This window comes from Ceraceosorus guamensis (genome assembly GCF_003144195.1).
Source record: "Ceraceosorus guamensis strain MCA 4658 unplaced genomic scaffold IE81scaffold_190, whole genome shotgun sequence".
In the NCBI taxonomy this organism is placed as follows: Eukaryota; Fungi; Basidiomycota; class Exobasidiomycetes; order Ceraceosorales; family Ceraceosoraceae; genus Ceraceosorus; species Ceraceosorus guamensis.
In genome coordinates, this window is record NW_020290185.1 from 1 (window position 1) to 13,741 (window position 13,741).

Genomic DNA, 13,741 nt, shown 5'->3' on the forward strand with positions numbered 1-13,741 from the left:
GGGGGGGGGGATCTATGCTTGACGTTTTACAATTACATTGGTGAAGCGTCTATCCTGATGAAGATGGGACGAGCGCAGAGGGGAGACGCGAGCGCAAGAAGATGGTCTTGGACATAGCCATTATTGTGGGAATTGCTAGAAGTGAGAACCTGAGCGAGACGTCTTGTCGAGATCTAAAAAGAAAAGGGTTTGACGTGGAGCGTCTTCTCCGACCAATTTTGCTCAAGCGTCCTCCCTCTGCACATCAACTTCTCCATCTCGACACTTTCTTCTCCTGATTGGCCAACCTTTTCTCTTGCTGGCCCCGCTTTTTCACATCTCCTCCTCTTGGCCCCTCGCATCGTCGACCTCGGGCGCAGCATCGACCAAATCATCCTCCTCCTCATCCTCCTCCTCTTCGTACCCATTCAACAGCTCATCCTCCAACTCTCCATCCGCTTCGATCCTATCATATTGCTGCCTCTGCGCAGCCGACCTAGCCCTATGATTGTCCCTCAGTTGTCGAGACTGTTCGGCTGGAGTAAGTGGATCAGACTGTTCCAGTTGTTCCACGTCCTCTGACGCATGCGCATGCGCGTGCTCGGGATGATAGGACCCGTTGGATGGGTCATACGATGTCGGTGCGGGCGCGCCTTCTAGTGGGAAATGAACAGAGATGAGCCAGAGAAGATGTTCCATCTGTTCCGAATTCAGACGCTCCGATAATTCTTCCACCACCTGCGAGGGGAAAAAAAAAAAAAAAAAAAAAAAAGCAAAAAAAAAAAAAGCGTGAAGCGGAGAAGGGTTGCAAATCGAGGTGCGTAGCGCGCAGTAGAGGACATTTGATCAGCCGCATCATCCGCATACATGCGCCCCTTCGCCAATATCCCCTTCTTTCCCCCAGCCCCTACCATCCTCCCTTTCTTCCCGCCGTACTTCTCACCGACAACTCACGCAGTGCAGCTCCACAATAGTTCGAGGCGCAAGGTTGACGCACATTAATCTCTCGCCCTTCGTCAACCTCTTATCCCCCAACTCTTCCTCCCTCTCCCACTTCATGAGAGCCTTGATGAACGCCTGTATACTCTGAGCGTTTTGCGCTGCAGCGACGCAAGGTTTATGTTCAGCTTGGAGGTAAAGCAAGGTATCTGCTTGGATGGAACGTAGATTGGGAGGCTGTAGAGAGAGGTAGGAGTTCGTATCGGCAGCAGCGGAGGAGGAGGAGGAGGAGGCGCCGATGGTGGTGATCAGGGAAGTGGCAGGAGCCAAAGAGTTTAGACCGCTCGGGTCGGATGATGCGGTATCCAGCGCATCTACCGGCGTACCGAATACGGCCGGTGTGCGTCTTTTGGAATCTGACTTTTGCTCCGCTTCCATATCTTGAAGCAGGCTCAGCACCTCGTAATCGCTCAAGAGCGCCGCTCGTGGATGAATGACCTTCATATTGGCTTGGCTGTGAATCCTGTGCGCAGCGTTGAGCTTGATCTTGAGCTTGAGCTTGGACACGCTCTTTGGCTTGTCCCTGCTCGATGAGTCCCTTGCTCGATTGCTTGCGCCGAGGAGCAGCGCATGGGGTGTTGTCGATCGAGATTGCAAGTCTTGTTCCAAGTCAGCGTCGGGAAACGTGGTGCTCGGCTCAGAAAAGAAGTGGTGGGACAGGTGCTTAGCTGCGACCTCTAGAGCGTGTATCTTTTGCCGTTGTGGTGCAATTGTGAATCACGAATCAAGAATCGGAAATTGAATCGAATCAAGAATCAAGAATCAAGAACAAATGCCAAAAGCGCAGATCACGTGACTTGCACTTTCGGCCCATCTATCAAAAACCAAGAATCACGTGAATCAAGAATTTTGAATGTACCTATGCACAGCGCGAGCTGCTGCGAAGCCAAAATTTGGAAGAAGCAGGAAATGATGAATAAATAATCTTTCATGAGTAGTAGCACGGTAAGCAGGAATAATCACGAATCACGAAGTTGAAATTCGAATGATCAAGTCACGAAAAAGCAAAGCCGTCAAGGTGAGTCTTGAGTCCGCATATCAAGTATTTGGCCCCCCCCCCCCCCCCCCCCCCCCCCCCCCAGACTCTCGGTCTCACCATCGCCATCGCCTGTTCATCACGAACCACGAGACAGATTCCAACGATCCTTCATCCATTCCCCTCGACGCTTCACGCCTTTCACCAACCTTTGTCTCCTTGCCCCTCTCGCCCGCCTCTAAATCCACTATCCCACCACACACACATACGCACACGTACACCATGCTACGTCGACAAGCGCGGGAGCGTCGAGAGTACATGTACCTCAAAGCCTCCGAAGCGCGCGAAAGGCAAATCTTTGAGCGCAAACAAAAGATTCGACAGTTGATTGCGGAGGGCAAGAGCATTCCTAAAGAGTTGATGGATGGCCTGCAAGGTGGTGATGATGCGAGAAACGGGTTTGGTGGGATGGGTGCTGGGGCAGCGTTGAAGGTGGATGAGGCTCAGGCAGGTGAGTGGGAAGTGGGAAGTTGGGGAAGTGGGAGTGGGGAGCGGGGATGCATGAATAGAAAGTGGATGACAACGCTCGACTGACTGTTTGGCATGGCATGGCTCACGTACGCGCTGTCGCTGTCGCTGCGCTCACGTTGTCCGCTGTCACGCGTACCAACAGACGTGATGACGTCGTTGGACTCGGAGTACGCTCGAGCAGGAACGTACGATCCCAAGATCCTCATCACCACCTCTCGCGATCCCTCTTCGCGTCTCTCGCAGTTCGCCAAAGAGATTCGATTATGCTTGCCCAACAGCACGCGCATCAATCGAGGAGGCTATACGGTCGGTGAATTGGCAGCTGCTGCTAGATCCAACGGAATGACGGACATGATTGTGCTGCACGAACACAGAGGCCTACCCGATGCCATGGTCGTCAGCCACTTTCCGCACGGTCCCACCCTGCTCTTCACCCTATCGGGCGTGGTGCTGAGACACGAAGTCAGCGCTCATGCTCAGAGCACAGTCAGCGAACAATATCCTCACCTCCTATTCGAAGGTTTCAACTCCAAATTGGGAAGCAGAGTCATGGATGCTCTCAGGTTCCTCTTTCCCGTACCCAAAGAGGATTCCAAAAGGGTCATGACTTTTGCAAATCAAGGAGATTACATCAGTTTCAGGTGAGTCTCTATTGCCTGCTCCATTCGAATCATTTGCTCCATCGAACTTCTTCATTCTCCCCCCGCTCACACCGCACCTCCTCATTCACTGACTGATCCCTGCCGCCCCTCGTCTCCCCTCTCCCGGTCTACGATCTTCCGGGCCCCCCCACTCCGCTACTCAAAAGACATCACGTCTTTGTCAAAACTTCCCACAGAGAGGTTCAACTGGCAGAAGTGGGTCCAAGGTTCGAAATGCGTCCCTACGAGATCAGGCAGGGAACGGTGGAACAGACGGATGCAGATGTGGAGTGGGTCTTGAGACCATTCATGAATTCCGGCAGGAAGCGCAACCAGCTTTAAAGGAGAAATCAGCGCCGCGATGCATTGCGATGCGGTGCGGTGCGGTGCGTAGCGGTGCACAGGCCAGTTCCGTCACGCTCGTCCACCCTTGTATTTGTAATGTGCATCTCTAGTCCTTGTGCTGCGATCCACGCTTCTATACATCGTCGCTTGTACGCTTGAGTTATCCGAGCATTCAGCAGGTCTGAAGTGCACCTATTGAGCAGCAGCATCACACGAGCGCCAACCGTTGCATCCCTCTTTGCAAGCCCATCTCATCGGTCCCTTGCCGCTGCTGCTGGTGCTGGTGCTGCTCCTGAAAGTGCAAAATGTAGTTTCCAAACCATCTCGTGCCGCCTCCCGCTGCATTCTCGTCCCTGAGTAGCGCACCGGACATTTCGGCCAGCTGCAGCATCTCCGATATGAATGCTATGGGCGCCGATTCTAGATTGGCCAATTGAGCCGTCGACAGTCCCTCGCCCCACGGTGATACTTCCACATTGCGCTCCACATCGCGCGCTTCCGCCTCCGCCTCCGCATCCGCCTCCGTTTCGTCGTTGTTGGTCTGTGGGACGGACTGGGTGGAAGAGTGTTCTTGCGATGTGAACGGGTACAAATACCTCTTGATTCTCATCTGGAAGGATTCGTCGGACCATCTAGGCGTATGAAGCACCCTCAATCCCGAACTGAGCACCCTCATCCGTATAATCGGACTCGTCACCAAGGGCAACACATCCACCACTTTTCTAAATGTGGCCGGAGAGATGAGCGCTACGCCTCTTGCCCTATTCCAAATCACCCACGCTTCGTCTAGACCCATCATGCCTGTGAAGTTCGAATCAATAGACTCGGACGGATCGTCGGCGGCCGGTGTACTTGTAGCAGCTAGGGTCGTCCCTTCTTGCCGAGCATGTATAACCCTGCCCCGGCCCATCAGACCTCCAGTCGCGTTCGGACTTGCTCGAGAAGAAGCGTCCCGCGCAGCGCTTCCGCTTCCAAAGAGCAAACCAGCCAATTCCTTTGCCAAGCCCAACAAGAATTCCTTTTCGTCCTTTGCGTCCGTCTTGAGCAGTGCCGGATTCTTCAATCCCAACGTGACCATGGAATGGCTGATCAAGCTCTGCGTCTCTTCGCTCACGGACTCGTCGCCGATCGCTTTGGCTTTTGCCAGCTTGAGCGACAAGGAGGATGCGAGATCCACCATCCTCCGAGCTTGAGAGGCTAGCGCTTCCAGATCGGAAAAGGCAATGCTGAGCGATTGATTGTCCGCTTGTGCTCGCGCGTCCACTGCGGAGAGGATCCCATCTATCCCGATGGGTCTGCGTGTACCCTCGGGTAATGATGCGTGAGCCGCAGCAGGTGAGTGTGCGCCCGGACTACTGCGCGCGGTCGGACTGGACAAAGAGAGCGGAGATGCTCGCCGTTCAGGATTTGAAGAGAAATCATGCAACAAGGACATCCTCGAGTCCGTCGCGTCTTCCCACGCTCGAGCTCGTAGAGCTCCTTTGAGCGCACTGTAAAACGTCTTATCCTTGCCTTCCCTAAAGGCAATCTTGAGCGATTCCAAACCATTCACAGCACCATTTGTTGACTCGGTCGGTTTCTGCCCATGCCATCTGCCATCGTTTCCGCCTTTTGATGTGAGCGACAGCTTGGAGCTGGTCGAAGAGAGCGGCGCTCCGCACAATTCGCACGTGGGCAGGTAAGGATGATTGGCGAATGTGCAAATCGGACAGATATTGCTGCTAGAGCGCCTCTTTGCAGTCGGGATGTGGGATTCATCTTGCCCCGCAGTGGTGGTTGCAGTGGCAGTGGCAGGTTCGCCGCGACTTGGGCCCACCTGCCTGCTCGGCAACCTGTACTCCAGCTCATCACCTCCAGATGACTGGCTGGTCGAGGAACCGCGAGGATCTGTTGGACCAGACGTTGTCGCAGGTGGCCGCGGCGCTGCCGGAGCGCGGCCCGCATTCTCTTGAGCCGACGCTTTCTGCTTGGGTACGCCGCACAGCTGACACACCGAGCTGGCCTGATTTGAAAAGGTGCAAATGGCACAAACCCATGCATCACCGTCCGAGGCGTACTGCAGGTCATTCTGCGCGGCGGACGCTGCTGGGTGTCTGAACGCCGAGGTGCTCGATGGTCGAGTGGAAGCGCTTGGCGGCGGAGCAGCGACTGCGGAAGGCATACGCTCGGATTGCGTTGATGTGCCGGGCGGAGCGAGCAGAAGAGAAACTTTGGGGCTCGAGCTCAGGAATCCGGCGTAGTGCTCAGTCTGCCTGATATCCCTCAGATACACCTCGATGCCATCGTGCGGACTCAGCTCGGCAGCAGGCACAAAGAGGATCCGATGAGTAGTGAGGATGACGAACCCACGCGCATGAGGAGCCGACTTGTCTTCTCTGAGGTACAAGCCCGCTCCGCTGCAGCTGAAGAGGCGCAGTTCGTCCGGTGTGACGGCTACGCTGGTCCAAGGCCTGGCAGGCAGGTCGCTAGGATGATAGGCCTGCCTGATGCACCTGTGCGACATCGCACCGTTTCCGATGGGTACACGCTCAGTGCTGCTTCTCCTGCACACCGTGCAACAGGCCTTCCTCGCCAAACCCTTTCAATTTGCGTTGTACGACGTGCAAGAGGGGGCAAGCATCCACTTCTGCGCTGGGCCCATGCCTCGCGTAAAACTTGCCGCAGCACCTATAAAGATCCTTGACTTGCTCTGAACACTTGTCTTGATCCAAGTGCTTTTGCATGCAGCTTTGCAAGGCGCACGCTCGTGGGTGGCATGCGTTGTCCGAATCCAAAGCGTCAGAGGTCATCTCTCTCTCCTCTCTGGGTGCGTGGCACTGCCGACAGCTGGGGAAGCGGATCGGGGCGTATGGCCTGAGTGTATGCGCTGCTACAACGCTCGATGCAGCTGCATCAGCGCGTTAAACATGAAGAGTGGCGGCAGGCAGCTAGCCAGGTGGCACTTGTGATGGAGGTGGTTTGTTCGAAGACCAGCCTAGGGTAGCTAGACGCGGTGACGATGTGGAGCTGCCGATTCGTCGGGAAAGCGAGTCACGTGGCAAACTTCTCGGGACTCTCGTGCAAGATCGGCATGGCATGCAGATGAGCAGCTTTACTGGGCAAAACGCGACGCGAGCAATTTGGCTGGGTGAATATCCATGCGTGCACTGATCGCGCGCGCGCACGTAAGAGCGCTGGAGCAGTGTCAGCGGGATCCATGCATGACTGCATGCTCGACCGCGCGGCGCGTTTGCGCGTGCTGGATGCATGCCCCGCGCGCGCGCCGCACGCGTAAATGCTGGCCTAACCGCATCCATCCAATCCATCCATCCACCCACAGACGGAGCTTGATCCGCACTTCTGAACTCCATCCACGACCACCACGCTTCCATCCGCCCATCAACATCCGTCAAAGCTTCGTATTTATTGCAGCAAAGCGGTTCCTCTGCCGTGAAAGTCAGCTATTTGGCGCGGAGAGCGATCGTTTGGACCTGGATTCTCACCGCTGGCGCCCAATTCGGAATCCATCCACTCACAGGCGGGAACGACAATTCAATCCTTGTTCGCCTGGTGCACCCCCATTCGTTCTCCCGGATCTTGGCATGGTCATCACTCCTACTTTCTGAAGCATACTACGTCTCGTCAAGATGTTCTACTCAGATGTCATCCTCTCGAAGCGCGGCCCGCTGGGCAACATCTGGCTGGCCGCGCATATGGAGAGAAGGTTGACCAAGGCTGTCCTGCTCAAGACGAGCGTTGGCAAGAGCGTTGGTGAGTGTTGGTCGCGCAACCCTCATCCTGCACATGGACGTGTGTCAAATTGACGTGGCTTGCTTGACACCCCCCAACAGAGGCCATCATGGGCCAGTCCGGCGCACCCATGGCCCTCCGTCTGACTGGTCAGCTACTGCTCGGTGTCGTCCGCATCTACTCTCGCAAAACCAAATATCTACTGGACGATTGCAACGACGCGCTGCTCAAAATCAAGGTTGTGAGTGATTGCATGCTTCTTTGCTTTCCGTCCATCCTGGCTCATCCTCTCTGCTGGCACCGTTGACAGGCCTTCCGATCAGGTGCCGTTGATATGACAACAGACAACCTCAACGCGTCTCGCAACGCCATAACTCTTCAGCCGACCATGACCGAATTCGACATGTACGCGCCGGATGTCGGTCTGGAAGATTGGGATCTTGAAACTGGTCGAGGTGGCACTCCCAGACCACACGGCAGCAAGCGTCCCGGCAGTGGTGCTCAGAGCGGCTCCACTCACTTGGCACGTGCTCAAGACATTACACTGCCGCGTCTTTTGGACGAGAGCTACGAAGACGATGCTGCGTGGGACATGACTCAGACTGGTATTGCCTCGGCAGATTTCGAAGACGGAGGCTTAGACCTTGGACTCGAGCTGGACGACGATGAAGCGGAGAGGAGAGGCTTTGGAGAGGGTCCCGGTGCGGCTGATGATAGTCTCAGCGTGGGCATCGGTCGAGACGCCGCTGGCAGCGAGGTGGGCGCACGCAGTGTCGGCAGCTTGCTCGGCTTGGGTGCAGAGGGCGACGAGACACTTGGAGTGGGCAGGGACAGCCTGGGACCCCTGCCAGATTACGATGATGGCGGCTTTGATTTCCTCGACGGCGGTGACTCTTTGGCACGGGGCTCCGAAGGTGAGTAGGCCAGTCGATGGGGCTTACATCTTGGCAAGGTCTGACGCGTATCATTGCCGTTTCTACAGCGCCCGCGATCACAGACGACACGGTAGACATGACTCCACGCACGGCTGCCAAGATTCGCGAGGCAGCTGAGCGCAGACTGGCGGAAGAGGCCAAGTTGGCTGGCAAAGGCGCAGGCAAGAGACAGATTGTCGATGCGCGCATCGAGCTGGCCGAGGCTGCGCCTGGAAGTCAAAGTCTTGCTCACCTCAACACCGCTGCGCTAGGCCCCGAGTCGTACCTGCCCAAATCTCGCGTCTATCTGCAGTTGCTCGCGATGCAAGCCGACCCCTCCAAGCTGTTCCCTTTCAGCTCGCTCTCCGACAAGCTCGGCAGCGCCTCCCTGTTCGCTGGGCCCCAAGGCCTGGCACCGCAGCTTACGAGCCTCTTCACCTTCGACACGAATGCGCTGAGGAGGAGACGACAGGCGGAGAGCGCAGCTTTGGGAGAGCCCGGCGCAAAGAGGATGCGAACGGAGGAGCTTAGCGAAATCGGACGGCGAGAAGCTTCCAACTTTGACCAGCAGAGCGGGTTTCTGGACCTAGGCGGCGATGACACGTACGGACAGGAGGGATTGGACCTGATGATGGATGATGCGGGCATGCCGGACGTGCTGCCCGAAGCGGGAGGCGAGTTTGCTGAGGAAGCGGGCTTGAGACGGTCCATGAGGAAGAGCAAAGCTGAGGCGGGCGCGACGGAGGAGACCATCACGGGAAGATTGGCGCCTCTTTCTAGACTCGCTACGCCCGAAGGCGACGAGGGACTGGAAGAGGATGAAGGGGTGATTGGATACTCTCCCAGTTCCAGCAACCCGCTAGCAGCATTCGATGCGAGACCGGCGGATGCGGAGAAGCAAGCTGCGGTGCAGAGCGGATTGACGAACAATACGATTAGGGCATTGCGGGTGATGAGGAGCGAGTTGGGAGAGCGCAGAGAGGCGGAAGCGAAGGGCAAAGAGATTAGCTTCGATAGCGTCTCGCAAGGAGCTTCGAGGAGAGCGGCGGCGGGATTCTTCTTCGAGCTGCTCGTGCTCGCTACGAAGGATGCGGTTGCGCTGGATCAACCTGAACCGTATGGAGATATCAGTGTGGCACCAAAGGATGGGCTGTGGGACCTGCCTGCGGGACCGGCTACTAGACGATCCGTCGTTGCACCTGCCATGTAGGCTTTTGATGCGCCATTGGCGCCTCGTGATTCTGCAACGCATAGCCCCAGATCTACAAAACATCGATATATTGCTACTACTACCGGTACTATTCCCCCCCCTCTGCTCTTTGTATCGCTCTGTACATCTGTCTACATCTTACGTTGAATAGCGATCTCGTGCATGGCTTGATGGTTTGCATTTGTTTGCAACCCTGGGCAATGCGTACAGAAGCAGAAGCAGAAGAGCCTCTAGAAGGACGGCACAAGGAACCGATGCACGACCTTTTTGCTCCACGCGCACGCTGATCACGCATGGGCCCTTGCACAAAGCGCACAGGGTGGGGCGCGGGAGTGGGGGGGTTGGGGTCCGAAGAATGATGATGAAAATCGTACGCTAAGCCAAAGTCGTGGAAATTGAAGCAGCGAGCAGTCGTGTTCATTGTGATTGGGTGTCGAAATCGGCTTTCGGAATCGGAATGCCACCGCCTGCATGGAGGGTCGTGATCGACGTGCGCGTCAGCAGGGGCCATTATTCACGATTTCACGATTTCACGATTGATCGAGCTTTGCGCCTTCCATGGGTGGTGCATGCCTGCAGCAATCACGAATATATGCTGGGTGACAGCCACGTGCGAAAGGGGTTTTCTTCTTTTTTTTTACTCGTGCGTGTCGCGCGTCTGCCGTGCGCATATCAGCAAGGCGCGGGCAGCAGGGTGGGCAGGCGCGATGAAGGGCTCGCTGGTGCAAGCAGCGCTGCGTGATCAATGAAATGAAGCTGGCTGGCGGGGAAGGATGAAAGGCCACTCCACTCACTCACTTCATTCGCTCTGAGACTCCGACTGGCCTTTGCGACGATCGCACACTCCTCCACCCTCCCGCCCTCTTCCCCCCTTCGTCCGCTTCAGCATACACACGCGCACGCTCGTACGCACTTACCATCCCCGTCTGCGCTGCCCTTGTCCAATTCGAATTTTGCATACGGAGGGAGGGGAAAAGCCAGCAAGATATGCGCTCCGCTTTGGCTTTGAGAGCGCTGGTCAGACCGTCCTTGTGCGGTCTGTCGGGCAGCAGCCCAACTCCCAGCGTCGTATCCTGCATCAACCTCTCCTCATCCCCATCCCCATCCCCATCCTCATCCGCTTCTGCTTCCGCTTCCGCTTCCCCTTCTAGCGTGCTTCGACATCGCTCCTTCTCTCAGAGCACCTCTGTGGGAGAATCTGCGGCTGATAGTAGGGCAGCAGCAGCGGCAACGGAAGCGCAGGGTGGACAGAGGGGAGGGCAAGAGGGAAAGAGGGATCAGCGACTCAAGAGACAGGCGCGCAAAGGTGCAGAAGAGGAGAAGAGGCAATCGCAGCTGCAAGAGCGGGAAGATGTGAGGAGCGCAGGAGGGCAGTCGATGAGCAAGGTGGATGGGCAAGTAGACGCAGATGCAGACGCGGCTGGAAGAGCTTCGGAGGGCGGTGGCGGCGGCGCATCGGTCAAATCCAAGTCCAACATCGTCTCACCGTTGGATCTCAGCACTTCCAATTTCCCATCGCTCTTGTACGCAGCTCATCCCCTGCTGGATTCCGGTCACACGACGTCGTACAAGGCGGATGAGAGGTACTTTGCAGCGGATCATCACCTCACTCATTTTTCCAGTCGAGGCGTCATTCCAGCTTCTCCCCCATCTGCCGAGTTTTCGGCAAGAGTCGGCCTTGGACCTATAGCGAGCGCATCTGCCGGTTCTGCCGAAGCTCCCGATTCGCGCGGAAATAGAGCTGCGCAGCAATTGTTGGCAAAGGTGACGCCCTTGTCGGTGGAGGAGATTGCGGGTCTGTTCAGACACGTGCTCGCCATCGATCGTGTGGTGCGTCAAACGGGCAAAGGCAAGATACCCAAGATGAGGGCTTTGGTCTTGGCTGGCAATGGCAGAGGATTGATAGGCGTCGGAACGGCAAAGGATGAAATCGCCAATATGGCGGTGGACAAGGCTTTTAAGAATGCCGTGACCAACATGGATTATATCGATCGATTCGAAGGAAGGACTGTACACGCTACGATGGAGGCTAAATGGGGAGCCACTCGAGTCACTCTGAGACCAAGACCGCCTGGTGAGTTGTGAAAATCTCGCTCGTGATTGGAGAAGTAGAGAGAGAGAGAGAGAGAGAGAGAGAGAGAGAGAGAGAGAGAGAGAGAGAGAGAGAGAGAGAGAGAGAGAGAGAGAGAGAGGGAAGCGCCAAGGCAGACTTGATGGTATGCACCTTGCACTCAGACTACAGGTCCGCGTCACTCACACGCACACACTCTCTGCGTACATTCTCACCTGCAGGTTTCGGTCTTCGCGTCCCACCTGCCGTGCACGCCTTTGCGCGCTGCGTAGGCATTTCCGACCTCTCGGCATCGATCGAAGGTTCTACAAATCGACATGCGACGGTGTATGCCCTGTTGAACGTGCTTGCAGGTGGACCTGGCAATCCCATCGGTATGGGAGATGGATTGGGAGGCCCGGCTCGTAGAATGGATAAAGGTGTGGGAATGAAACCTGTCAAGACGTTGGAGTGGGAGAGGGGAAGGAGATTCAAGAGCGTACTGCAGTAGCTGCTGCTGCTGCTGCTGCTGCTGCTGCTGCTGCTGCTGTCCCGCTCTGATCGACACTCGCCTGCCTTTGCGGATTTTTGGATCAAAATTGCCTTGATGTGAGGCAATGCGTTCTGTCCAAGGGACTGCAACGAACTCGTACAGCTCGGTGCGATGCCGTCAAGTCGGCACTGACTGCATCGTCGCTTTGGATGCCCTGCTTGTTCGGCCCGGTCCAAGCTTGCGCATGGGACACGCACACTGAGCGTCCCCTCCCCCCATCATGAATGCATGCGTACGCGTTTTGTACCCTCAGCAAGTCTGAGTTCCACACCCTCATGTTCCCTCTTGACGCCCACGTCGCGTGGCCCGGCAAGCGCCCACTCTCTTGATTCACGATTGTTGAATTTTGTGCGTGCTTGAACGCGAGCAACCCTACACGCCCCGCATCGCCGTGAGGAGGTGGAGGGTCAGTCAGCATAGCGGAGCTAGACGGCACGCACGCACGCACATCCATTCAATCGTGACTTGAGCGCTTCCAGCAGTGGAGCCTGGGTGCGTCGTTCTGATTGATGGAAAGCTTCATGGAAAGCTTCATGGAAAGCTTATATCTCGATGCATAGACTCACCAGACTTGACACATAGAGTCAAGAGTCAAGAGTCGCAGTCTTGAGTCAAAAGTCGATCCAGCAGGGCGCGGTTGGATGGATTGAGCGCGAGACTACGCACGTGATACTTGGGTTGATCAGATTCTGATTCGTGATTTCGGAGCCCGCGCGATTCACGACCACCGGCATGTGTGCGTAAGTCACAACAGTCAAGAGTCGACGTCGGAGATAAGCGATTCAGTAAGATTCAAGTGATTCAAGATTCACGATTCAAAATCGAGAATTAAGAGGAGGCCAGACAGAGAGCCTAATTGTTCGTTACTTTAATTGTGACTGCTCTGCTCCAACGCCCTCGAACACGCGCGGCGCGACACCTTTGCCACCTGCTGGCTGCGCTTCATCAACTCCTGACTCAACTCTTTTGACTTTTTTTGCACTCGAACTCAAACCTTGACATCTCCCGCTCAGCTCTCTCTCTCTCGCGCGCGCGTGCGTGCCCCGCCGCGACTGCTTCGACGACGACACAAAAAGGGAGCCGCATAAAAAAGTTGCGCAACATACACATTTGGGAAGGGGAGGGGGCGCGCTCAACATGGCACCTGTAGCTGAGATGCAGGCTCGTATGCCAGTTGATGCCTTGTCGAGCAAAGATGTGGACGCTGTTCAAGCTTCTGCAGCTGCAGCTGTGGTATCCAGCGCAGCGGCCCCAGAGACGATTGCCAAGATGTTGCCAGATACGATTCCAGAGGTGAGTTTGGGGTGGGTAGGGGGGCGGTCGGTCGGTGCAATGGCAAATCCCACCATTAACCGCATTCGAACCTCCTTTTCTTCTCGCCTCTCTCTCTCAGAATGCACCGGAACATTGTCCAGGAACGGATTCGGATCAAGCAGGCAAAGCGTCCGCATGTCAAGGATGCGCCAATCAGAGCATCTGCTCCACCGCTCCCAAAGGTCCGGATCCCGATTTGCCGCGAATCGGGGAGAGGATGAAGGGTGTGAGGAATAAGATTTTGGTCATGAGCGGCAAGGGAGGCGTCGGGAAGAGCACCTTCACTTCCATGTTGGCTTGGGCTTGCGCTAGCGATGCTGAGAAACAGGTGAGTGAGTGAGTGAGAGGGGGAAGGCAGGTGGCTAGAGGAAGGAAGAAAAGCGCAGGTGGCGCGGCGTGCGCAATGAGGTTTGGGCGGCTATGCTTTCTCGCAGTTCTGAGAGCGCTTGCACTGCAATTCAGCCTGCTCGTCTCTGCTCTCGATCATCGCTTACCCCCCC

At 56.1% G+C, this 13,741-nt stretch overlaps 7 protein-coding genes across 7 annotated transcripts; 4 read left to right on the forward strand and 3 right to left on the reverse strand.

The window, feature by feature from the left end:
• Nucleotides 1–20: 20 nt before the first annotated feature.
• On the reverse strand, nt 21–1,683 carry IE81DRAFT_369594 (hypothetical protein). The gene is made up of 2 exons (XM_025517261.1): nt 934–1,683; nt 21–717 (listed from the first exon to the last, which is right to left on the reverse strand). The coding sequence occupies exons 1-2, from the start codon at nt 1,420–1,422 to the stop codon at nt 313–315; spliced, it is 894 nt and encodes a 297-aa protein (XP_025365929.1). The 5' UTR covers nt 1,423–1,683; the 3' UTR covers nt 21–312.
• A 374-nt stretch (nt 1,684–2,057) lies between these two features.
• On the forward strand, nt 2,058–3,605 carry IE81DRAFT_369595 (putative IMP4-component of the U3 small nucleolar ribonucleo protein). Its single transcript, XM_025517262.1, has 3 exons — nt 2,058–2,465; nt 2,628–3,126; nt 3,294–3,605. The coding sequence occupies exons 1-3, from the start codon at nt 2,237–2,239 to the stop codon at nt 3,466–3,468; spliced, it is 903 nt and encodes a 300-aa protein (XP_025365930.1). The 5' UTR covers nt 2,058–2,236; the 3' UTR covers nt 3,469–3,605.
• On the reverse strand, nt 3,406–6,425 carry IE81DRAFT_327155 (hypothetical protein). The gene has a single exon (XM_025515026.1). It carries the CDS (start codon nt 5,972–5,974, stop codon nt 3,680–3,682), a length of 2,295 nt encoding a protein of 764 aa, XP_025365931.1. The 5' UTR covers nt 5,975–6,425; the 3' UTR covers nt 3,406–3,679.
• On the reverse strand, nt 6,000–6,278 carry IE81DRAFT_295827 (hypothetical protein; the record flags this gene model as incomplete). The annotated part of the gene is made up of 1 exon (XM_025512114.1): nt 6,000–6,278. A coding segment is annotated over one exon (279 nt), but the record flags the coding sequence as incomplete, so codon positions are not given.
• A 353-nt stretch (nt 6,426–6,778) lies between the features above and the next one.
• Nucleotides 6,779–9,493, forward strand: IE81DRAFT_369597 (hypothetical protein). Its single transcript, XM_025517263.1, has 4 exons — nt 6,779–7,221; nt 7,302–7,441; nt 7,511–8,114; nt 8,183–9,493. The coding sequence occupies exons 1-4, from the start codon at nt 7,098–7,100 to the stop codon at nt 9,322–9,324; spliced, it is 2,010 nt and encodes a 669-aa protein (XP_025365933.1). The 5' UTR covers nt 6,779–7,097; the 3' UTR covers nt 9,325–9,493.
• Nucleotides 9,494–10,701: 1,208 nt separating this feature from the next.
• Nucleotides 10,702–11,885, forward strand: IE81DRAFT_295826 (hypothetical protein; the record flags this gene model as incomplete). Its single annotated transcript, XM_025512113.1, has 2 exons — nt 10,702–11,398; nt 11,617–11,885. The coding sequence occupies 2 exons, from the start codon at nt 10,702–10,704 to the stop codon at nt 11,883–11,885; spliced, it is 966 nt and encodes a 321-aa protein (XP_025365934.1).
• A 1,179-nt stretch (nt 11,886–13,064) lies between these two features.
• IE81DRAFT_369599 (hypothetical protein) lies at nt 13,065–13,581 on the forward strand (the record flags this gene model as incomplete). The annotated part of the gene is made up of 2 exons (XM_025517264.1): nt 13,065–13,220; nt 13,321–13,581. 2 exons carry the CDS (start codon nt 13,065–13,067, stop codon nt 13,579–13,581), a joined length of 417 nt encoding a protein of 138 aa, XP_025365935.1.
• Nucleotides 13,582–13,741: the final 160 nt, after the last annotated feature.